Consider the following 25,013-nt stretch of genomic DNA (forward strand, 5'->3'; position numbering starts at 1 on the left):
GTCCCAGTTCTCGGGGTTATTTGGGATGTGTGCCGCCTTGCGGGGCGCTGCCCTCCCTGATCTCAGTGTGCTGCCGGGTGCCCTCTGCCTGCAGGCGGTGCCGTGGCTGGTTTTTGTCCTGTTGGCTGCTGGCAAGAGAACACCCCGGTCTGCTCTTGTTCTGACACGTGGAGCGCTGTTGTGGTGCTCTGAGGGGGTTTTTATGGCCCTGTGAACTTGGCTGTAAGAAAAGGCCGACCGCCGTGTGATCTGTCGGGTTTAAGTGCCCGTCTTTCCTTTTGAAACCTGCGCCGTTGTTGAATTGAGCTCGGCGTGGTGGTTGTGTACGGCAGTCACGGCCCAGAGCTGGGCATGTTTTCTTTTGGTACCGATCCGGTGAGGTGCAGCGAAATATGCGACAGAACGGCCGCCTGTGATGGGCAGAGCCGTGCCTGCTGCGCGCTCAGCTGAGCCGGGACCCGGCGCTCTGCATGCGCTGAGCCTGGAGCTGTGCTGTGCCGGGAGGGGCGGGGGCTTCTCGGGACCTCTCCTGGGGAATCTGGGGGCTGCAACTGTGCCCAGCATGGTGAGGTGGGCAGCTTTAACCGCAGCTCCTGTGCCGTGCTTGCTGCTGCTCTGCCGTGCTTCTGGGAGGCTCTCCTGACCCTTCCTTAGGAATGCAGTTGCTGCAGTGCCTGCTCGGGCCGGGCTTGCCATGTGGCAGCAGGTAGGCAGCCCTGGGTAGGTCTGCCTGCTGCCCCCCCTCGGGGATGTGTCTATGGCGACCCGTAGCAAACTTACCTTTTTCTAATTGGGCGCTTTTGTGGGTGAGAAGGTTGATACAGACAATGTTTTTTTGCGCACGCCGATGGTAACATACAGAATAACATACAGAATAACTGTATCCTGTTTGCTGCTCTCCGGTACAGCAGCCCTGGGTGGGATGCAGTGTGTCGTAAAGGGCCCCAGGCGCAGGCACTCGTGTTCAGGATGCCATCTAGTGGTTACTGCTGCTGCAGCCTCCTCAGCGCAGGGCGTGCCGAGAGCTCGCAGTCAGCTGTCAACGTCTGAGAGCAAGAGGGGCGTGCTGATTGCTGGGTGCCTCCAGTTCCTCTCCTTTTGGTTAAATCCCTTCCCTCCCCTTTGGAAAAGTTCTCTTGCAACAGGCGCCATCGGTGTTTTAGATCCATGTTTTAGGTTTCTGTGGAGTTTTGCTAAAGAATTTTTTGTTCTTTGTTAAAAACTTATTTTCTTCCTCTAAACAGACTGTAGGTGGAGAAGGCGTGCTTGCTGGACTTACTTGAGCCGGGTTTTGCTTCTTATATACGTGCATTAGGTGCTTTGCAGACAGGTCATCCATGGGCGCGTTAGAAAGAGTGTGGCCAGCAGGTTGAGGGAGGTGACCCTCCCTAGTGTCTGAAGGGAGGTGAAGGCAAATGGATGAGGCCAGGCTCTTGTTGGTGGTGCACAGCAATAGGACAAGGATGAATGGCCTAAAGCTTGTACAGGGAGTTCTGTACAAACGTGTGGAGAACTTTTTTATGGTAAGGGGGAGGAAGCGCGGGCACAGGTTGCCCAGAGGTTGTGAGGTCTCCTGTGCAGACATTCAGGACCCAGCTGGACACCTTCCTGTGCGACCTGTGGTAGGGTACCTTCTTTAGCAGGGGTTAGGACTTGAGGATCTCTTGATCCCTTTGAACACCTGCAGTTCTGTGGTGGCCTGTGCTGCAGAGCACCCTTCCTCAGCCCTTTGGGTGAGGGATTCAGAGTTGAGGAAACCCTTGTGTAGCCTGTGTTCACTGCTGATCACTGCTGCTCTCAACACTATTACTGCTCACTGCTGGGGGAGGCTGGCTTCTCTGCTGGGGCAGTTTGGGTTCCCCTCTTTTATGGGCCCAGGCTTGTGTGTGCTTTTGGCTTTTGTCAGTCTTTGGTGAATCATTACTGAAATAGACTGCTTGAAAGGAAAAACAGATACTTGCAAAATTCTCCTGGTTTCAGCCATTGTCTGTTTTCAGTCCTTTCTCTTCAGCGTGTCCTGAGCTCACACTTCACATGTTCAGCCTCATTTCCAGCAGAGCTGAGCAGCCCCCTGCTGCCACTGCTTGTGGCCCCAGGCAGCAGCTGAGCCTGGGGACATGGGGGCTCTGCTGTCCCCTGGGAGGCCCTGGGCTGGCTGCAGCTCTACGTACTGGCTGCTCCACGGCAGCTTTCTCCCAGCCTACACCTTACCCATGAGTGCTTGTTGACTGTGCTGCATGCAGCTCTCTCGTGCTTTGTGATTGTTGGAGGTGAGGTACTGCATGTGTTGCAAGGTCTTTTGGCAATGGGAGGAGGAAGGCAGAGTGAATGCAAGCAGTGAGAAGGTGGGTTGTGCCAAACTGAGCAATGCTGGGCTCTGCTTGCTCCTCCCTTCAAGCAGGGAGTCTCAGAACTGGAGCACACAGGGTCACAAATCCTTGACCACGTTAACCGGTCACAAAGCATCCCTGACATCTTTCCAAAACTAACCCGTCTTGGGAAATAAATACAGAAATGGTTTGGCTTTAGTCTCCAAGCACAGAGGTAGCCCGCTAATGACGTGAAAAGGCAGCAACTGGAGATACTTGGTGAAAATTGAAAAACACTGATAATGTCACTTTTCTGTCTGCTGCATTAGGATGCGGTGTGAATAAGTGAATGTAGGTGCTGCTTGTCAGAGGCACAGCAGCAGCCCTGTGCCTGCTCACCGGAGCCGTGTCGATCTGGATGTGTTCCCCGCTGCTGTGCTGGGGTTGGGGTCAGGGCAGGTGGGTGGTTTGGAGCTGGAGACCCACGGGGCTGCTTGCTGCCATCTGCTGTTACCTGCAGTCCATGTTCTCCACTGAGAGGACCCCGCTACAAAGAAGTTCCTTGTCAGCAGCCTGTAAAATAGCTCTTCAAAGTGACAAGAGAGCTTTTGTTTTCTTGTAAGGAGCAAGCATCCTGGAAAAGGTTTGCAGTATGTGAAGGAATTCTCTATTTACTTCCTTAGAGGAGCCTGTGCCTTTGCTGGGAACACGGTCAGTTCTAGCGCAGGATGTGGGTCAAGCAGCACGGAGCTGGATGGCTCTGCCTTACTCACAGTGCTTCCCCTGCTGTCCCGTGCTGGTTGCTGCTGATTAAAGAAAGTCATTGAGCAGTTTAAGGCTGAGATCTCTCTTTCCCATAGTCCAAACAACGTGGTTTTACACAACTTCCTTTTAAGTTTGTGGCAGTTTGAGTCTTTAGAACCTGGTTGGTAAAGCAAATCTTTGATGGTACAGGCCTGCTTGGTGCTGAAATGGTGCGTGCTGTCCTCTTGGCACACTTCACATCCATGCTATAGTTGCACATTATGCTTCTGTAGCTCTTTACAGAAAAGTATAAATCTCACTAAGAAACTGTGGTAAAATAGAAGTTCTGTAGATGTGGGAAATGACTCATGTAGGAAATGAGACCAAACTTGGTCATCCTGCACAAAGTTTATGGAGTTGATGTGGAGAAGTGCTGTTTTGGGGTGGTTACCCCCAAAGGCAGTGCAGGTGTGCCCAGTTCTCATGTCTGTCTTTTCCTGCAGGCCTACGGCGACAGATGGAGCCATGGCTCTCCCTGTGCTGCTGCTGCTGCTGGCCCTGCCCTCCCGCAGCGTGCAAGGTGAGTGCTGTGCTGCTGATCGCGGGGTGAGCTCTTCTCAGCTCCACCTGGAATTGCTTCAGAGCCTGTTTGTTGCCTGTTTATGTACAAAATCTATAGTGTATGTGGTTAGCGTAGGGCTCAGCAGGGCCTGGGGAGTGAAATAGGAATTTCACTGTTCATTTGAATGGCAAACTACTTCATCTTCTCCATGGCTGTTCCAGTCAGGTCTTTGGAAGTGCTGAGTGACTCATTCTGTCCCTGTGTGCACGCAAGGCTTTCAGATGTGCAGTGCATGTAAGGTTTGCTTCAGCAAAACGGGAGAAGGGTGGTGGTTCACCTGAGGGTTTCTGGATGTTGTGTGATGGCTGCTTCCAAACTGCCAGCACTTGGGGAAGGCTTTCTGCCAGTGACTTCCTCAGCTGTGACTGCGTTTCAGGTGACGTGTGTCTGCTGTGGCACGTTGGTGCTCTTTGCCTTGTCAGGTCTTTCTGAAATCCCCTGCATTTGTTTTCAAATGTTGATGCAAATAGTAAAAGACAAAGCACAATGACTGGATCCTTGGAAGGGACTGCGGAGCGGGGAAATCCCTGTGTGGAGGTTTAGTGTGATTTTATTTGTTTGTTTGTTTGTTTTATTTTATAAGTGGAGATTATGGCACGGTTTGAGAAGGGAGCAACTCCAGACAGATCTTAGTGGAAATATGTTAAACTATTATTTTTGTCCATGCTGTATGTTCTTTTGAAACAAGGTTTGAGAGCAGTTTTCATGCTGCACCTCCTTATCACACTTGAAGTGCAGCTGGTTCTTTACAAATAAAATGTTTGTAGCTTTCAGAGCTGTAATATCAAGGAGCGGAGAGCAATGGCAGGGCTGGGCTGGGGCTGTGCAGTGCTCCAAGCAGCTGTTTGTTGGCTGTAGTCCTACAGCCGCCGTGCCAGCTGAGTGCACGTCTACAAGGAACGTTTACCTGCAGAGGAGCCGTGCCAGCTTTGTGCTTCTGTTTGCTTTATTCCTTTCCTTTTTCTCTCCCAAACTTCCTATGGTGCACTTTCCTTTCTCTGTGCATGTAATGCTGCTGCTCTCTGGGGCCTTCTGAGGGCTGGATGCTGACCCTCTGCTGTCCTGCCCCTGTCTGCCTCCAGAGCTGCTTAGCACTTGTCATTTAAAAAGGAAAGCAGTATTGCTGTTTTTAAATATTGTGACCTTTGTGCTTGAAGTCCCTGTCATGGTGAGAGATTTCAGCAGCCCTGGGCTGGTTCCGTGTTGGATTTGGAACCTCTTGTGCACATTGACCAATTGCCCCACTAGGTGTGAGTTGTCCTTAGACAGGAAACTGAGGCTTATTGTGCTGCATGTTTTGACTTTTTGTAAGTCCATGCAGTTTATCGTTTGCTGACCATGTGACATAGCTGACATAGCGTTTAGTTCTCCAGCTCTGGCTCAAAATATCAGTAAGCAGTGTTGCTTTAGTACCAGAGAGAGGAGGTGGCCCTGCGCCTGTTTCCTCGGCTGCTTGGGAGGGGAAGTGGAACATTCCTCTCAGAGCAGAGATCATCTCCAAATTGAGATGTTACAAGGAGTGCATGCAGTGTATTTTTCCACAAGAGGACATGGTGAGGACAGGCACCCCTTGTGGGTGGCTTTGAGCACGTGAGGATGTGTCATTGTGGTGCAGCATCCAGCTTGTGAGCACCCACCGGGGCATGGCCGCCACTATTGGCCCTGTGCAGCCCAGCGCAGCCTGTGGGGCGAGTGGCACTGCGGGGGCATTGATGGGGGGCAGGGGTGGGTGGTAATGCACCACAAGGCTGGAAAACCAGCTGGGTAAACTGAAGAGCAGTTTGGGTGTGAGGAGTAACTGTTGTGAAGGAGAGCGTCTGTGTTCCCAGCCCAGAGGTTCTTTGCCAAAGGAATGGCTTTCTGCTCTCTGGCTGGCGCAGGCTGCCCTAGGCCTGGAAGGGTCCCTGGGTGGAGAGTTGGAGGTAAGGTGGGGATGGAACAGGCTGTGAGCCACAGGGGCTGTCTGTGCACTGAGCAGGGCGTGGGCTGCAGGGAAACTATAAAAAAAGTGGAAAACTATACTTGTGTATTTGTTCACTGTGGGAGGAGGGCAGAAAAAAAACCAAGAGGAAAATAAACGGTTCTATTCCCCATGGGCAGCCTCCATTGATAGGCTCTGAAAGGCTGAACACGTGGTGGCACACTGCTGTGTTACAGACACGTGTGTTTATGGCTGGAAGCTTTGTCTGCTAGAGCTGAAAAAGAATGCGAGTGAGTCTGCTGTGCGTGTGCAGGTGCAGCCGCATCCCTGTTCAGTTACCCTGAGCAGAGCAGTGCAGTTGGGCTTAGCAAATCTGCTTTAAAGTTCTGGTTGGTCTCTCACCGCTTACTGCCCTTGTGCAGGCAACCCTTCCATGCAGTAGCCCCGCAATGCTGCCTGTGGGGCAATGTAAAGCTGAGTCCTGGGAATGTGAGTGCTTGGAGTCGGCAGATAAGACTGGTATTTCTTCAGCGGTGCAGGCTGGTATCTCTGCACTGCTGAATCAGATAAATGGGTATTGTTAGCTCCTACTTGGTAGTTCCTCTGTGATAGCTGCAAGCGACATTCCTTTCCTTAAATGAAAGATTTTTATTGTCTTATTCTATGTGGATAACTAAATCTTGCTGTGAAAGTAGTTATAGAGTATGGTGTGTTGTTTTTCTTTTCCTCACCTCTCCCTTTTTTGCAGATGAGGAGCTGAAGCTAAATGAATGTGTGTGTGAAGGCATGTCATGTGGGAATGGAGACCGCTGCCAGGGCCAGCAGTGCTTCGCCTCCCTGAGCATTAACGATGGTGCTAAGGTTTACCAGAAAGGCTGCTTCCAAGTCTATGAACAAGGGAAAATGACGTGCAAAACTCCACCATCTCCTGACCAAGCTGTGGAGTGCTGCCAAGGATACCTGTGCAACATGAATATCACTGCGAAGTTGCCCTCTTCTAAAGGTGAGTGGTTAATTTATAAACAAGGCATGCTGAGCAGTTGAGTCACGGCAGCGTGCTTTGCAGGTGTGCAAAGGTGCTGCAAGGTGCTGCAGCCTTGACTGTGTAAAGGCATCTCCCAGTCTGAGTGGCCACCGAGCGTTGTGTCAGCCCTGCTGGAAGGCTTTGCTCTCAGTGCTCTCACGGTGTTTTTTTGTTCTTTCTCTCTTATTCAAGGGCAAACCCTGCAAGGCGAAGCTGCAGGTTACAGCATGGAAACACTAATCATCGTTATCCTGGCTCCCGTGGTAGTGCTGGTAGTTTTCTCTGTGGTAGCTGTGCTTGTCATCCGGAGGATACAGAAGAACCACATGGAGAGACTCAATTCTAGAGATGCAGAATATGGCACAATTGAGGGACTCATTGCTTCTAATGTTGGAGACAGTACATTGGCAGTAAGTGACCTTTGTGAACGGTGGAAATGTGTGACCACCTTGGAGAGGAAAAAAAAACAACACATAAATAACCCACTATAGCAAGTGTAGTTTCCTTGACTTGGAGAGTAGCTGTAAGCTGTAGCCAAACATTTTCTGGTTCAACAAACAGCATCTAAAGCCTCTGAGGAGCTTTTGTACCAGCTAAACAACATTTGTACAGTTTTTGGGCAGCCTAAAGTGATACGGAAGGAGAAAAATGTATTGTGATGTGGATGTTTCAGTGACAAGCTGAAAGATGGGAAAGAAGAAAATACGGGTGTTCTTAACTTAAAACTTCAGGTCTGAGTCCCATGAACGTAGTAGGTGGGCTCTTGGAGGAGTAGGAGATGGGCGAATTTCTTTTGCCAGGAGAGTAGCAGCACTTCTCCTTTTATTTGGATATCATGTTCAAAATTCAGCTTTTAAAATGCTTCAGGTCATTCAGTCTATGGAAGATAAAATAATGTGGGAAAGCGTTTCCTTTTTCAAGTTTTGAAGGATTTTACCTTGGCCTTATTTGAAATAATAATAATAATAATTGAAAATGTTTCCAGCAACGTTCCCATCGAAACTTGAGCTTTTGTGGCTTCAGGAGTACATTGAGTGTTACTGAAACTGGTGCCTTCCTCTTGAGCTTGAAGCATTGGATGGTTGGTGTGACTGTGGAAATGGGCACTCTGTAAACTGCAGCAGCTTTGTGTCGCTGCCTGCTGTTCTGCTTCAGCTCAGCCATATATAAATCCCACTTAATGTCATTGGCTCTCCCAGAAGGCTTCATTCTTGGTCTTAAAACAGCCAGTTTGATGTGCTTCCCACAAACTAGGCAGGTACGCAGCTCGATTGTCTGTAAGCACCGACTTCCAGCTCTTATCTCTTATCAGTGCAAGACCATTTCCATTCCAGTTGCTGACCTTTTGTTCTTTATTATTACGTGATCCAAGGAAACAGCCTGAGATAAATAAATAAAAAATTTTCTTTCAAAAGAAATTGGCAAAGTTGCTGCTGTGAAGTTTTGGTCTGCTGCCCTTTTGTTCACAGCTGTGTAGCTGTGTAGCACAGTGTCTGTGCTCTGCCTCCTGGTGCTGCTGGTGTGAACGAAAAAGAAAGATATTGGTATTTCCTTGCCTGCACACGTTCACCTATGCAGTAAGTCTTTCATGTTTGGGATTTTTCATGTCAATTGTGAGCTCTGAATCTTCAGTGCTGTTACGCTGAATTTGTTTATATTTCGGATTAGTCTCCATAGTGCAGTAAATACAGCCCTAAGCTGAGCTTCCTAATGGAGAATAAAGGAGCTGTGGCCTCCTCGATCTTGTTTTTACAGTCACTGATGTAGATAAGATAATGAGCTCTGTATCTGTCAGAAAAGCAGAACAAGTCTCCTGTCACTATTACACAGTGTTTTTTTGAGCAGTCATTAAAAAATTGTGAGGAGAAATGAGATTTCATTGGATCTAGGTGAAGCCCAGCAGTGCAGCTTGCTGAAAATGCCTTGTGGTTGATTGAGTGTATGCTTTTTTTTTATCCCATTTTCCTTAAGAGCAAAAAGCCCAGCAATACAGAGCACCCAGGTGCTAATACTTAGAACTAGTATCAGAGTCCTAGCTATAAAAGTAGCTGTGTAGTAGCAATTTTGCAGGCTAATAGGATTTTAACATTCAACTAGGATTCTCCTGACGTTCCTTTTGAGCATGAAGCTCTGCAGAGCGCAGCCCTTCCTGAGCCATGCCTAGAAGCCATTGCTCCTAACCCCCCTCTGTTTTCTGTGCACTGCCCTGACAGCATCTCCCTGCTGCTCCCTTTGACTGCTTCAGCCACATGCCTGGCTGGGCACCAGCATTTGTCTGCAGGCACACGGTAGAAGCTATTGGAAAAACATGTCGTTGGATGTTTCTGTTCCAAACTCCATCTGTGGCTGGGTTTTTAAGTACAGAGGTTGTCAGCTGCTCTTTCTAATGCATGTTTATTCATAGGGATGCATAATGCAGACTTAGAGGATAGGAGATCTCCCAGGTCAGTAGATCTGGGAGACCAGCTGAGCTCTAGCTGGTGAAAGCACGCTTGCATGGGTGTGTCCTTGTAGTCATCTTCTAAAGGAAGAGACCACAGAGAGCTGGAAAAATAGGCAAGGTCCAAGAGTAAATGCTGCTTCTCCTGCTGATTACACAGAGGTGAAGGTTTAAGTGTCGGAGAACTGAGGTCCCATTGAAATGGTTCAGATTACTGCAAGGCCTGGAAGATTTTGAGGGGGGAAAAGAAAGTTTCTATCGACCTCTTTAATCTAAGTGACAAATGCATGTCTGCAGTGCAAGCTAAGAAGGATGAATTGCTGAAAAACCAGTGTAGGCAGAGTCTGATGGCAGGATGGCTTGTATGCTGCAAGGGAGCATCCAGGTTGACCAGCACTAAATGTCATACTCTTCTTAAAAGAAACTAATGCTTGCCTGGAATAAAATGATACTGTAACACAAAATAAAGGATAGGAACAGAATACGAAATGTGAGCGTGGAACACTGCTTGATTTGTTTGCTGTTCCTTGCTGAGTTGTCTGTAAAGCTTCCAAGATAAACTGGTTACGCACAAGTTTCAGTTCCTCTCTTCTCTGCAATGCCTGCTGTGGCCTTTGCAATAGTAAAACCTTGTGCAGGGTGTTCTCGGCCCTCTCTAGAGTGGTGGCTGCAGTGTATCTTGGTCCTGCGTGGCCAAACATCTTATACTACCAATAGGCTTTAATCCTATGAAGAGACGCACCTTTGTGTATTTATTTAAGCGGAAAATGATGCAGTTTATGTAGTAAAATTCTGCTCTTGCTTTTGAACAGGATTTATTGGACCATTCCTGCACATCTGGAAGTGGTTCTGGACTTCCATTCTTGGTGCAAAGAACGGTGGCTCGCCAGATCACGCTTGTGGAGTGTGTAGGTCAGTAGAGATCTTGTTGGCCTTGCGCTGGGTCTGGGTAACAAACATGCAGACAGCTCTGTCTGGCATCCTAATCACCTTTTTCCTCAGCTGTGCTTACATTATATGAAACTTTTCATGCTTCAGCTTACAGAATGTGTTTCTGCTTTGAAAGAGGGATCATCCTTTCAGATCTATGCAAAAGGCAGCGAGGTGATGTGGGCTGGTGCTATTTGCAGAGCCTGTGTGTGTTAGCCTACATGGCAGAGGCAGATGGAAACACTTTGCAGAAATTCTCTTCTGTTGGGTGTCTGCAGCTGAGCTGTGTGTCCCTTGGGAACACTGAATGGCACAACCACGAAGGGCAGAATGTGGGTGTTTGCAGCTGTCAGATCCAGCGGAGTGCATTGTGTGAGCGCTGAGGCTGTGGTGATGGTGATGATCAGAAACTTACCTGCTGTGCCTTCTCCAGGATGTTGCTTTGCTTTTGGGTGTTTAATAATTTACTATTGCTTCCTACTTCTTGGGCAGAAAGCTTGGGATGCAGACAGTGTGTCTTGATCCCCACCTGATGTTTTGTTGATGGTTATTGGTGTTTGTTTTTTATGGATGTCCTTCATTTTACACATGGCTATGCTTACTGCTTTTGCAAGGGAAGCACAAAGGCTTCCTCTAGCGCCTGTGTCCTTTCTGTCCTCCTAACGTCAGAATTCATGGGTTTATTTGTATTGCTTACAGTGACCTGTAGTACATTCCCTGAGTCACTTAAGCAACAGCAGTGCTGTCATTGCTGGCAGTGTAGTCATTTTCTTGCCCAGTACAAATGCTGGATGCAGTGCTGGTGTGCAGGGAGGAGAGAGCTGTCCTGATCAGCGCGTGCAGTCTAAACATGCTGGACAAAACAAGGGACAGGGGGACGCATCATGTGTGTACAGTAGTAAGATGTTCTGCGAGGTGCTGAAATGGCGTTAGTGCCCTTATCTGGGAGGGGTGGGTGTTGTCTGCCTGGCTGCTTCTGTCCTTCATCCTGTGAGTTCTGTTAGGTCACAGCTCTGTGTGTTTCCTCCCTGACCAGGAAAGGGCCGTTATGGAGAAGTCTGGAGGGGTCAGTGGCAAGGAGAAAATGTTGCTGTGAAGATCTTCTCTTCTAGGGATGAAAAATCCTGGTTCAGGGAAACTGAATTGTATAACACTGTATTGCTGCGGCATGAAAATATTTTAGGTAAGTAGAAGAATTGCATTCATGCAGTTAACATGAGGGTAAGTTAACCAAACAGCTGACTTGTGTGACACTTCTGCACTACTTTACGTCTCACAGTCCTCAAGAGTCAACTGCTGTGTTTTATTCAGTGGTTGAAGGGAAATTTTAAGTGGAGAGACTTGCAGGAAGGTGCTGAAATCTGGGTCCCATAAATGGAGGAGGCATCCCAGCAGCTGCATTGTCCTGCACAAATACTCTGGCACAAAAGGGTCAACTGCATTGATTGATTGTTGGCACTATAGCGTGTAGAGAGGGAAGGAGGTGCCACAGGCCTTCCTGCTGAGCATTCAGCCTTGCAACAATTCTTGCAGGCTGGTGAAATGGTGAGGAAGAGTGCTGTGCAATGTGTAGGTGAAGGGGTTCTGCTGGGTCTGGTTTTGTTACAACCTGAGTTTACCTGAGAGGACTGAGAGGAGAACAGAACATCCCTTGTGCCTGAATGGATTCATAGCACAGTTTATTTTCTATTAGATGTAGTTGTTCTGCTCAGAGCTTGAGTCAAACTGGTGAATCTTTTCTGGTGTTTAACCTTTGCTATGGTTGCCCTTTATCTCATTTTCCTGTAAATATTGAAGCGTGACGATTTCTGCATCCTTTGAGTGTGCGTGTCCGAGAGCTTAGGTAAAAAGGGCTTTTGTTATCAGCTGTGGCTGAAGTTGTAGAAGCTGTTTTTATTCCGCTAGGCACAGCCTTCTCTTCTGGGGAGTCACCCTTACAAATAAAAGCAACACCTTGTCTTCTGTTGGCTGCATTACCTCACCCACAGTGAGAAAGTGGAGGAATCTGACTTCTAGAAGAGTGTGGTGGGTGTTCTTGCTGACAAATGTCTTATGCAGGCATTTAATAAACCCAGTTTGTTCCTCTGGCTCAAGAGTAATGCTTCTGCTGCTCCCTGGCTAACACAGGAGAGAGAGCAGCAGTGTGCTCTTCAGAGGCAGCAGGAAGGGAGCAGCGCCTGAACTTCGGGTGAAGTTTTAAGACCTTATGCTTTTAGAAACAGTCCTTGAGGTTTATGAGCTTAGAAAAGAAATTCCTTTGTCCCGTTCTAGCAAGTAGTTGCTAAGTACAGCTATGATGTGTACAGCTGCTCTGCCTCAGTTCACCATGGAAGTGGTGTTCATGCAGGTTGAAGCACAACTGCTGTGGCTTGGTTCTGGAGTGCAGATCTCACCGGGCTGCCGCACTCCGTTTAGCTGCCCGCTGTACTGGGAAGGCAGAGCAGTGCCAGGTGTGAGGGCTGGTGGTTGTGGCCATGGCCTGCAGAGCCGTCAGGTGGCTGGGGTGGCTGTGGGGTTGGATGGGCTTTGTCCATCTGTTCAGCCCTCCCAGGGGACAGCAAACTTCTGACACAAAATCTATTTGTTTGGGACTTTTCAAAACATATATGCTCCTGACAAGTGATTGTTTGCTGTGACTCTCCATACAAAGACATTCTTGTGCATGGACTGGAGTTAGAGTTCCAGAACATATTAACTCTTTTTTCCATTGTGGTAATACCCGCAGTCTGCTTTCAGTGCAGTATCCTGGAGGTCAACTTTTAGTTCAGTTGAGTTTTAAAATGCCCGAGAAGCCTGGGTGTGTTGATCCTTAGGGCAGTCACTTAGGCACTCAGTTTTTCTCTTGTTTCCTGTCTTTCCTAGGTTTTATTGCATCTGATATGACTTCCAGAAACTCTAGCACCCAGCTGTGGTTAATTACTCACTACCACGAGATGGGGTCTTTGTATGACTATCTGCAGCTTACCACCCTGGACACTGTCAGCTGCCTGCGAATAGTACTGTCCATAGCCAGCGGCCTTGCACATTTGCACATAGAGATATTTGGAACGCAGGGGAAGCCTGCCATTTCTCATCGGGACTTGAAGAGCAAAAATATCCTCGTTAAGAAAAATGGACAGTGCTGCATAGCAGACCTAGGTGAGTTCATTTCAGTGCTAATGTGCTCTGCGTTCCTGCAGCAGACAAATGTATTGGATAACTCCTACCTTAAGCAGCCTTGAAGGAAACTCGGTGTGAGAATTACCTGGTGCTGCCCTGAAGGCTTGGCAGCCGCTAGGTGGCACTTCCAGCTCAGAGATGCTGCTGTGCTGCTGCTCAGCTGACAATGCCCAGTGCAGAGTTCAGAAACAGATGGAACGTTTTGGGCTTGTTCTTGGCTTTTTGTTGCTGGATGCCATTCACAGATTTACGCGGGCAGTGTTTGCTGTGTTTCACATCATTTCTGAAGGAATAAGTGCCCACTGTTCCAAAGCAATAGGTCTCCAAAAGTCCATCTAGCTTGAGCTTTTTGCCCAGGTGACTCAGTGAGTCCAGGACGGAGCTCTCCATGACAGACGGCTCGGGGCTTCAAGCTGCTGGGACGGCTCACACTGGTGGGGCTGTCTGCAAAGTGCTCTTTTTTAATAAACATGGAGCTGTATGTTGAAAAACAAGACTTCAGGGACTGGCTCTGAATTCATATTCATACTGAGAAGGGGCCAGCATGTGCTGTCATTGATTAACACTACACTAACCAAGTGAAATCCACCGGGTGATCCACCAGGTCCCCCCCTGCCCAAGCCATTCTGCAGTTTACCAGGAAGCCTCAAAAACAAGGGGGATTTTCTGAGCAAGGACAGTCACAAACATTTCCTGAATAATTTTTGCAATGGTAAAATGCCTATTTTTAAAATGTTTAAAAACTCAGGCATGTATTTGTAATGCATTTTTTTTGTATCTTTTGTGTAAGGAGGAGAGTTAGCAAGTATGTCCTAGCTGTGCAAAAGCTCTGCTAAAGTCCAAGGACAGGTATCACTCTTGCTTGGGTCTGTCAGTGCAGTTAGGAAAGCTCTGCCCTGTAACTGATTTATTCTGCTCTTAAAGCAATTCTCATACATGTTTGTAGATCACGTATGCAACTTTACTGAACAGCATTTAGCAACTTTATACAACAGTGCTGTAAAGCTTATACGAAAAGAAAACCTAACTCAGCTCTCCTCTTACCCATCAATGAGCTCCTCCCTCCACGCTGAGCAGTGAACATCAGCTTGAGACAAGAACTAGTATTGGTAAGGAAGGTACAAAGAGTACTGACAGAGCACATCTACTCAACTTCTGCTCCTGAAAAACATCCCAGCACAGTAACAGTGATTCTTTTGGCAAACTGAAAAGCAGTGTGTCCCATCGTTTTTTCCCCAATGCTTTTTTTCTTTGTTTAGAGAGTTGGTATCTCACAGTAAGAGCTCCCTTGGTTTAAATGTGCATTGGGGTGTTCTGTGGTGAAAGGAAGGCGCAGTGGTGCGATGTCTGCCTTCTGAGTCTTCTAAGCAGAGATGCCACTGTGAGGAGGACCTGATTACAACATGGCTGTCTCCTGACATTATTGCAACACGTCCTCAGTTTGTAGCGTACTGGATGCTGACTTGCATCCCTCAGCCCTAAACTTTGACCCATCAATCTATTGAATCTGTTTTGTCCTATTTGGATGCAGCGTTATGCATTTTACCAGCGTCCTCCAGAGTCTTGACATGTTTAGAGTTTGCCAGGAAATTTGTTTTCTAACCTCTGCTTCCAGTGTGTGCGATTTGAAGAGAAAGATAAAAATGAAATAGGACACAAATGCTTTTTATGTGGAGGATGGGCTCTTGAGCCCCGTCCCTGAGTGCCAGTGGGGCAGTCAGTGGGCAGCATCTTCCTGGAGGTGCCAGGAGCATTTTCTTCGCAGCCTGAAGTCCCTTCAATTGCAGGAGAGGATTGTCCAGATTTTTTTCTGTTCCTTTGAATTATTCTTTTGGTAAGAGGAAAAAGAAGTGGTAGATTGGCTAACGTGTTTTGGGCCTGAAGTGAGGGCTTCTTCAGCTCCATCTGAAACAGTCACGTTAAATGGAAATTGCAAGGAGTTGTTGAGGAAAGCCAGGAGTCTGTGCCCTTTCTATTGCTTAGTTATGTCATGCACCTGTTGCTGTTCAATTTGCAGTGCTGTCTGTTTACCACGGCAAAATGAGTACTTTGTGCATTTCCGAATTTACAGTAAATTAGTCCCTCACATAATGTTCTTTGCTTAAATGTTTGGTAATTAGTAGAAACCTGGTGGAGTGGTTCTGGCTGACTCACTTTGGATCACTCGAGGATGTTTATTTTTCAAGCTACTACAAATATGGTGGCTTTTATTTTCCAGCTTTATTTTTTAACTTGTGTGTGTGTGTCATGCAGTGTTTGTCTGCTCCTCTCCCCACAGCTCAGATGCATCCGCCTACCCAAAAGTTCTATAAATACATTTGAATGCTGGGTAAAATTGTTTTCTTCTAAGTAACAGCTGCCCAGCCTTGTGTGTATACGTGCCTAGAGCGCCGGTGACATCCAGTGGCTGCAAAACATTTAATTCCTGTAATAACAGCATTTTAGAGCCGTGCAATAACGTGCTTGATAGTAATCCCTTAGGAGGTATTGGTCCAAGTCTGTGGATACGGGGGCTGTTTTTGAGAGCTCCTTTGCAGCTGACCCAGTTGGTCTTTGGACGGCTGGACACCGAGTTCCTTCTTCTTAATGAACTGTCTGCTGGGTGTCACTCCTGACGTGTAACTTGAAATGTCTGCTTCCAAAGGGGCTTCAACGCTTCTTCTCTGTTGTTCAGGCCTCGCAGTCATGCACTCCCAAAGCACCAACCAGTTGGATGTGGGGAACAACCCCCGAGTGGGCACCAAACGCTACATGGCGCCGGAGGTGTTGGACGAAACCATCCAGGCAGACTGCTTTGACTCCTACAAGAGGGTTGATATCTGGGCCTTCGGGCTGGTCCTGTGGGAGGTAGCTAGGCGCATGGTTAGCAATGGTAAGTGTTTGGGACCATTACTGTTGTTTTTACACTGTATTAGGCAATGAATTGACTGTGGAGAATCTGCCACTGAAATGCACAGGGTGTACAGCAAAGTACAGCCCTCCGGTCTGCTTGTTCTTGGCACACTGCTGCAGCCTTCGGAGCTGCTGGTAAGCTGGACACCAGAATGTACTACTGATGTCAGCTCTGTTGACGTGGAAGGGGAAAAAGGGTTCCCTTCTAAATCCTACGGAGTGACAAGAAATATTTTATCCAATAGTCAGCTGAACTAAAGTCTTAGGCTGTGACATCTCAGACCTTTGTGCCATTAAATCACAGAGAATGCTTTTGGGTGTCTGTTTCACATGACAAAACCTACAGAACAGAGGAGGAAAATGTAGAAGTGAAGCGATTGGAATTCAGGGATGCTCTTGCTAGGGGTGCTAGCAAGGTGCAGGGATTCTGTTGAACCACCCCCAGAGCAGGACTTGGTCAGAGTACAGTTCTGTTTTGTAGCACACAGCACTGCACTGTTTCATTGGCAAGATGGTCTGAGTGTAAGGACCCTGAAGCTGGGTATCTGCTGGTGTGATTCCTTGTCACTCAGAAGTTCTCTCTGGCTTTTGGATCTTGTTTTGTTCCCAGAGGACTTTGCCAAGAGCCAAAGGAAAGAATGAGTGCTTTTGTTGGAGAGAGTTTAGTTGAACGAGCAGTGGGTGGACAGAGGGGGGCTGCTGTGAGGTGTGATGGTGAAGACTCATGGTAGCTCATCCAGAGTAATGAAGCTTGGCCCCACATGCCAGTGGAAGGCCAGGTATTTTCCTCATGGTGTTCTCCTGCATCGTCTCCCCTCTGCCTGTCCTCTCTGAACGAAACTGCCTTGCAGGTATCACAACTCCGAGGAGGGCTCAGGCATGGGCTCATTTAAACATCCGTACAAATCTAGATGCTGCTCCTCCAGTTCTCAAGTGATCTAAAATGGAATCTCCTCTGAGAGCGTAAATCAGGGTAATCTGTGTGGCTGCACAGGTCCTGTTCTTCTTTTTTTAATCAATAAATATATCTTAATGTATTTTGTGTGCATATGGTAGGTAATACATACAGTCCTATGCTGATACCTCTTAAAATGAAAGTTCTGTGTAATGGTACTCATCTAAATATGCTCGTGCTGAAATATCACATATTTAGACGTGCAGCTGCAGTAACAGCAGTTCACAGGAGACCTAGAGCTAATGTTAAACTAATGGGTTTGGATTGTGCCGGCAGCTTAACCAAGATAGCAGAAAGCTCAGCACGGACTGCAAACCTACCAAGGAGATAAGGGTGGGCTTTGGAAATTTACTTCAGGCTGAGGCTGGTGCTGCCGTGGGAGCTCTTCTAACAGTAATGCAATGCCTCGTGGCATTAGTCATGCCAGTGGAGCCTGAAGTTGAAGGCAACTGTGCTACTGACTTAGTTGTGCTTATTTCCCGTTGTATTTCAGGCTGTTGCTCAAAAGTGATTACATTTCCTTGCACTGGTTTGAGGTGAAGTAAACATTTTCTTTCAGAAATCCAAGCGTCTGACTATGTAGAACTCATCAGATAACCCTGTCTGATCTGTAATAAGACTTTGGTACTTGAAGTGAGCATGCAGAGGTCAAGGCAGTGGGCTCATGTGAACCGGGTGATAAGGTGTTAGGTGGGCATGGGACAGGTGTACCTGGTCTATGAGATAACAAGGCTTTGCTGTTTGTCCCGTGAGGAAGGATGCTTGCTATCTATCGCTTGGTGCAAGCTTGAAGTCTGCTGCAGTGCATCAGCCCGTCTCAGTATATCCAGTCCTGGAGATCCTGAGGTTGCTGTGATCTGACCCCTGAGTCAGAGTTACTTTCTTTCAGTGATCTACAAGGCAACACCATGATATCGGCGCTTTTCTGCTGCGGCTTAGCAGCAGGAGGGAAACATGATGGAACTTCACAACCAAGAGTGCTTGTGTGCTGTCTCTGTGCTGCAGCAGGAGCCCCTCAGCAATTCTCAGTGCGTGTAAACATGATCTGAGCCCCCTTATTGGTGTTTCACTCTATGCCAATAGAGCAGTGCTTGCTCACTGCAGAGTGGTTACTTGTGGCTGTAGAATGTGCTTCCTCTGCAGTGCAGTCTGTTCCTTAGGTCTTAGCTGTCATTCCCAGTAATGTGATCACTTCGATATTGATGTGAGACCCCAAGCTTGGAAGGGCTGCTGCTCAGTGGCATGTGGTCAGCGTTGTGTCTGCAGGGCTGTACCTGCAGCTTTGGGGTTTGTGGAGGTCCTGCATTGCTCCGCAGTGTGTTTCTACACACAAGATAAGCCTTCGTGCAAGTAACAGAGGACAAAGCTGGAAAAAAACTGCTGCTCTGTGAGAGTTCCATTGCATTTGGTTAGCAAAAATCAGCTCTTCCAGAGAGAAGCGTAGGGTGTTGTCAGTGACAGAAGGCATTGAGGCTGTCCTGTAGGCCGTGCTTAGCAGGGCCTCTTGTTGTAAGAGGCTCGTTTCCTTTCCTCTGGAAGTGAGAGAGGGAAGCGTGCCACAGTTCAGAACAGCGATCTTGCTGGGAGGAGGCGTGTGGGTGAGAGGTGGCACTTGGTGCCAGTGCCAGCAGCTGCTGCAGCCAGCGGCCGCCCCAGGAGCATCAGGGGGCTCCACAGTTAGTGCTGGAATAAAGGCAAGACCGTGTTGACTTTGTGTTCTAATACTGTGCCATACCTCAAATAGCCATCTGTATGTTCTCTTGGTTGGAATGCCTGTGTGAGCACAGGAGACAGAAACAGGGCTGGACTTGCTCAGTGATAATCTGTTAATATTGTAATGGCACTGGCAACACCTTCAGGCCAGTACTGTGTAGCTCCGAGGGTCTGCCTGTGAATGGTGTCAAACCACTGCTCGTTCTGTGCTTCCATTTCAAGTGATGCAGACCAGAAAGAGCTTATTTGTGTTCTTAAATTCTCACAGACTTCATTTTGTGTTCTGAGAGGATGCAGAAGGAGGATATGACCAAAGTTCAGCCCTCTAGGTGATGTTCAGTACATGCGGTTAGTTAGAGGTTGCTTGGAAACAGAATGTGGCACACACGGCGTGCATGGCTCACTGTGATACACATGGCAAACCTGTGGGCTGCTAGTGGCTGTGTTCTGGGACGTCCCTTGGATAGCCAGGTCTTTGGGCTGTTCCCCTGGTGAGTTAGGATCTGCTGAAGCCCAGTCTTCAGAGATGGAGATTTACAGACTTTTGCTGAGTGTCTGTGGGATTTTGGTCTTAGTCTTCAATAGAACAAGAGCCCTCCATCCCAACAAGCTCTGTAGCTCATTTTCGAGAACTGTTTTTCTGCTCAAGTATAACTGAATTAAAAATATCCCAAATGTTGTATCTGATTATAGGCCAGCTGCCAGGCTGCTAAACAGCACTTTTAGCTTTGTTCTGTCCATGCTTCCGCTGTGCACAGAGGACTTCATTTGCTCACTATTTCTCCAAGCTGCTGGCCCGAGTGCCAGACTTGAAACGCCAGTTTTTAAATTGGCTTCTGAAGAAAGCTGAGCTCCCTGGGTCATGGATGAGCTTAATCCACAGCAGCGGCAGTGCTGCACGCATGCCAGAGTGAGGAGGCAAAAGGCTTTCAGCCGGCTGCTCTTATGTAACCTGGGGGACGAGTGGAGAGAACACACAGTAACTTCTTGTTTGCTCACTTTTCTAAGTGGGATCTTGAAAACTGCACTCAGATACCATAGCAAAGCCTATAGCTGAAGATGTGTGCTGCCACCTACCCTGAGCATTTCACTGTGCTAGTAGCAGAAATGGTTTTATGTGAAGCACCGGCATGAGGGTCAGTAGATGCTGACATCCGTATGGGACTCTTTCATGATGCATGGAACAACACAAAGTTTGTCGAACCTATTGGAAACAGCAGTGCAGATGATGAAATTCTGTGCTGTTCTACTAGAAATCTCAGTTTTCTGGTAGCCTGTAAACCTCCATGCCTTATGAAAGATGGCTTTCCGACAAGTAGATTTACCTCATATTTTGGCTCATATATCCAAAATGGATATATCTTTTAGTTTGCAGAATGGTAGGAGAAGCTCTTGCTATGATAGTAAGTGCTATTCTGTTTTTCTAGTGGCAGTTTAACACAGCCGTGTGGAGTCTTACAGACATTTTGTGCTTCTCAGGTGGCTGGTTCACATGTGCTGGCTTTGCAGAGGTGCTCTTCCACTGACAGCCATTTACTAATGCCTCTCTTGGTTGTATCTCACTAGGTATTGTCGAAGACTATAAACCACCATTTTATGACCTGGTTCCCAATGATCCCAGTTTTGAAGACATGAGGAAAGTGGTCTGTGTAGATCAGCAAAGGCCGAACATTCCCAACAGGTGGTTCTCAGACCCTGTGAGTAGACGTTCCGGTGTATGGTTTGTAAAAGCTGAGCCCTCTCCTGATCTGAAGCCGTGTGACCTGCTCCCATAACCATCTGAGCTGAGATGATCTCAGTGCTGCCTGCCAGGAGAATTGCCTGTATAGGTTTCAGACCCATCTGTGTGTGCACCTTAATGTTGTAGAAGGAAGAAAACTTGATGAGCAGTCTGTTAAATCTGAGCTATTCTCACACTGGCCCTTCAGTAATAAGAATTAATAATTGTTTTCACACTACTCTTCCTTTGCTATTACTCGCTTTCCCAGGGAGGGTATATGTAGGGGAAATGAAGCCTGTTAGGCCTTTCTGTGGCTCATAAGCACACAGACCTGGAGCAGTGCTCTGATTCTCCTGCCTCCACGATAAGGGGCAGTTCTCCTTGAAAAGCTGCTGCTTGAAGTTTCCCTTCACCACAGTCAGTCTGGACCCCTCAGACCTGTTCTGAAGTTGTGATGGTTCGACACCGCAGTCAGCCCATCGTTTAGTCACTTATTCTCTTTAATTATCAAACTCTACTTTTCAACACTCCAAAACTGGTACATTTGAAATGCCTGATAGATGATGCGTAAGGTAGTAAAGCCATTCTGTGTTAGGGCCCAACAGCCCAACCTGTTGCTGTTTCATCTTGTGATTTGTGTACTTACGTGTGTGTTTTGTTCTTATTCTTTTCCAGACGTTAACATCTCTTGCCAAGCTGATGAAAGAATGCTGGTACCAGAACCCATCAGCACGACTAACAGCCCTGCGAATCAAAAAGACTTTGACCAAAATCGATAATTCCCTAGATAAACTGAAAGCTGACTGTTGACCTTCTTCTTGCGGTGCTTTCCTGGCAGGAAGGCACCTGTCTGGCTCCGAGGCAGCCCAGCCAGGCAGTTGGTGTAGTGGGTCCCCATGTGGCTTCTTACAGAGGCAGCAGCTCCTACCAAGCCATCCATCTGGGAGACCCCGGAACCGTATGGACTTTGCTCAGTGACTGCAGTGGGCATTTCACAAACGGTCAAGCGATAAAGACTCGTGCTGGATGTACTGTTGCAAAGGTAGTGGCCTGAAGGAAGACAGAGAAATCCTAAGACAAGATCAGGGCATTAAATAATGGCTTTGAACAGCTTTTCCCCCCCCCACCCCCTTTTTTTTTTGTTTTATTTTTAAATTCTCCTAATCACTCCCAGGGTGAACACGCGGAAGTGGTAATTTTAATCAGCAATATTGCCTGTGCTTCTCTTCTTTATTGCACTAGGAATTCTTTGCATTCCTTACTTGCACTGTCACTGTTAATTTTAATGACATGACTTGCCAAAAATCCGATTGGCTGCATTCTGCGATGATCCATGCCTGAATAATAGGAAAAGAATTTGGACAAAAGGAAAGCAAACGTAACGGTCAGATTTGAGCTGCGTTTTCCGTGTACTGATGTTTACAACAATGCTGAACATTAGGAATTTCTCCTTTATACAACACTTGCAAATTATTTATTACGGTGCACTTGCCAGTTTCTAAACTGTCCGGCGAGCGCATAAAGGTAAAGCTTATTTTTATGTGGCCTCTTTCATGATTTTACACAAACGTTTTTGTAACACGATATAACCTGAAGCATAAATTGTTTTCTGTATTCTCATATTACAACTCAATAGTCACATCTTAAGTGCTTCACATTTGTAGGTGTGTGGTCTGTAACATGTTTTCAGTTCAAATATGGAACATATATATAGCCATTACTCACAGGACGGCGTGTCTGCTATCGTACCGAGCTGGAGGAGGAGAGCAGTGGAGGAATTCACTAGAATTTTAGGTCATGAATGCTGTGGGGAGAATGCATTTTATTTCTTCTAAGCTATATAATATGCATTTAAACTCTGCCAGAAAAATAACTATTTTGTTTTAATCTACTTTTTCTATTTAGTAGTTATTTGTATAAATTAAATAGAATGTTTTCAAGTCAAGCCAAAGCGTTTTAGTTCTCTTCGTGCCTCTCAGCGCTGTGTGCTGCTGCAGCAGCGGGGCTGTGCTGGCAGGTAGGTGTGCTGGGGCTGGCAGCGCAGGGCTGAGCACCGAGCAGCTGAGGCTGCGCAGCTGCTGTTGGTGTGCGGTGCTGCTGTGCATTGCTGCTGTGCATTGCTGCGTCCCGTGGCAGTACAGCGGGGCGGCCGTGCTGCTCTGCAGCGATGGGTGCTGTCTGTGCAGACTCACAGGCATGTCCTGCAGGAGCAGCTGTGAGGTCTCCTCTGCTTCCAGGGCAGTTCAGCTGTGCTCCTGCAGAGCTCTGCTTGTCCGCTTCGTGCTCCCCTCATCCCTTGCTGCACACAGAGCAGCAGCTGGTCGGTGACGCTGCTTTTGTCTGTTGGTTTTGTCATTCGGGGGCTCGAGGCCCTGCAGGCAATCCCAGGAGCTGGAGACTTGTCCATCATGCCGTGACACCTCTGGATTCACCATTTTCAGAGGTTCCCTTCTTTGCTGTATGCCCAGCAGATCCCACTCCCCTGTTTTGCTGTGACTTCTCATCCCATCTCCCTTGCCCTGTGTGCTGTGCCCTTGGATCCTGGTGCTGCCGTTTGGACTTGGCACTGCCCCACACTGTGTGCTGTGCAGGGCTGGCCTGCTGTGACAGCCTCTGCAGTGTGGGTCTGTGTCCACCAGTCACTGCGTCTGGTAATTATCCCTGGTGAGAATCTGAGCAGATCCGATGCTGCTGCTGCCAAAATGTGCGATCTGATTTTTCTTAGTAGGAAGTCAAAGGCTCTGCTGGCAGAACCAGCTCTGCTTTGCCTTGGATTGGTCTGGTTGTTCGCTGTGTGCTGGGCGGGCTCTTAAACTGCTGCAGCTGGGGAGGGAATCAGTCTGTTGGACTGGAAATGGAAGTGGAGGTAGCAGGGAGCATCCCAACAACGAGATCAGCAGTGCTACTGATGGTTTCTGGTACCAGCTGTTGCTCCTTCGTTCTTGCTGTCTGGCACACACTTGTTGCCATGTGCATCTGTGACACAGGGCTGCACTTCTGTGAGCATGGTGGGCTGTCCTGGATGGGAGAGCTGTGGTGTGTTAAGCCTGGAGCCTGGGCCTTCCCTGCCAGCAGGGCAGGGGGAGCTATGGGAGAAACAAGCCAGGAAAGCCTCTGTAACCACTCGTTTTCTTGGGGTTACATAAAGATTTTCCAAGTGAGCTGCTGCCAGGGTAAAAATAACTTGTTTTATAATTCATTTTAAAAAGTTTTGCTCAGTGCCAGGCACTGGGGGTGCCACAGTGAGCCCCTGTGCTTGGAGCTGCTGCTGGAAGCTTCCTTCAGTGTGTGGTGCAGCCCAGGGCTTCTGCTAAGCAAAGCCACCTGCGTGCCCTGCAAACGAGGCCTTTTGGATCCGTGCTTCCAACATGGTGAGGTTTAGACTGGGCATACAAAGGAACTTGTTCTCTCAGAGGGGTCAGGCACTGCAATGGCTGCCCAGGGAGGTGGGGGAGTCGCCATCACTGGCAGTGTTCAAGAAGTGTCTGGACAGGGAGCTAGGAGATATGGGTTAAGGGTTTGCTGTAGGTGTGGTAAAGGGAGGGCGGTTGGACTAGTAGGTCCTTTCCAACCTTGTGATTCTATGATTCCATGGTGAAATGTGAGCTGATCATTTTCATTGATGGACCTTCAAGCCTGCATCAGGAGAAGCTCACTGTGTGGGGATGAATGGCTTGAAGAGTTGGGTTGGCCCTGCCACCAAGCTGGTCAGTGCTGTGCTTCTCTAACACTCAGCTGCTATGGGCGCAGGGGGTACAGCCGTGCTTCCAAACGTGGAGCAGGATCCAAGGAGGAAGAGCTCAGTGCTGGGGGTGGGGACAGCTGTGGTCCCGTTGCTGAGGGTGGGAGCAGCTGGGAGGAGATGCTGGTGCTGTCAAGATGGGGAAGGGGGGGCTGGGGGCGCATCTCGGAGCCCCCAGTGCTGTTGTCTCAGGCCAGCACCTCCGCCAGCACACACAGCGTTTCTCCCGTGCGCTTATTAATCGATGTTCCTCCCGTCAAATCTAATCTTCTAAAGAGATTTGCAGCGCTGATAAATCATCAGCGCCTTGTGGCATTTATTACTATGGAGATGGCCCGGACCGTGCTGAGCCGTCCCGCGGCAGATGGGTCGGAACGCGGGCGCGGGGCGCTCCGATGTGCAATGAAGGGCGCGGGGCTTCAGCACGAGGCAGCACGGCCCGGCCCGCGTGGGACAGCGGAGCGCAAATTGCCGCAGCGCTTCGGCACGGGGAATCGCGGAGCCGTGAAGGTGGAAGAAACCGCTGTGAGCGCCGCGTCCCGCCCCGCAGCGCTGCTGTGCCGTCACACAGGTTCCCCGCTGGGAATAACGTTTGCGTTGCTCCCATTGGAAGGAGAACCCCGAACCGACGATTCGGGTGCCCGCACGGAGGCAGCGCCTGCAGGGCCGACACGGGGCGAGCCCGCTGCCGCTCCGCTCGTGGGACGCCGCTTTCCGTCGTGCGCTTTCCTTCCGCTCCGCAGCGCCCCGCGCTCAGGTTGACGTCAGCCGGCCGGGCGGCTCGGGGGGATTTGGGTCAGGCGCATCATCTCATTTGTGCGCTAAAAGCGTCCGGCCCCGCG

General features: G+C 48.5%; 1 protein-coding gene across 3 annotated transcripts in view; it reads left to right on the forward strand.

The window, feature by feature from the left end:
- ACVR1 (activin A receptor type 1) overlaps positions 1 to 22,374 on the forward strand; it is a 42,648-nt gene extending 20,274 nt beyond the window's left edge. For all 3 annotated transcript variants that reach the window (XM_072341126.1, XM_072341125.1, XM_072341127.1), the window contains exons 2-10: positions 3,557 to 3,633; positions 6,345 to 6,599; positions 6,813 to 7,030; positions 9,873 to 9,972; positions 11,027 to 11,173; positions 12,853 to 13,128; positions 15,824 to 16,021; positions 20,276 to 20,406; positions 21,105 to 22,374. In XM_072341126.1, coding sequence (XP_072197227.1) covers positions 3,557 to 3,633; positions 6,345 to 6,599; positions 6,813 to 7,030; positions 9,873 to 9,972; positions 11,027 to 11,173; positions 12,853 to 13,128; positions 15,824 to 16,021; positions 20,276 to 20,406; positions 21,105 to 21,239 — 1,537 coding nt within the window. In that variant the 3' untranslated portion in view covers positions 21,240 to 22,374. The remainder of the gene's footprint in view (positions 1 to 3,556; positions 3,634 to 6,344; positions 6,600 to 6,812; positions 7,031 to 9,872; positions 9,973 to 11,026; positions 11,174 to 12,852; positions 13,129 to 15,823; positions 16,022 to 20,275; positions 20,407 to 21,104) is intronic.
- Positions 22,375 to 25,013: the final 2,639 nt, after the last annotated feature.

Source organism: Excalfactoria chinensis, chromosome 7, assembly GCF_039878825.1.
Source record: "Excalfactoria chinensis isolate bCotChi1 chromosome 7, bCotChi1.hap2, whole genome shotgun sequence".
Classification (NCBI taxonomy): domain Eukaryota; kingdom Metazoa; phylum Chordata; class Aves; order Galliformes; family Phasianidae; genus Excalfactoria; species Excalfactoria chinensis.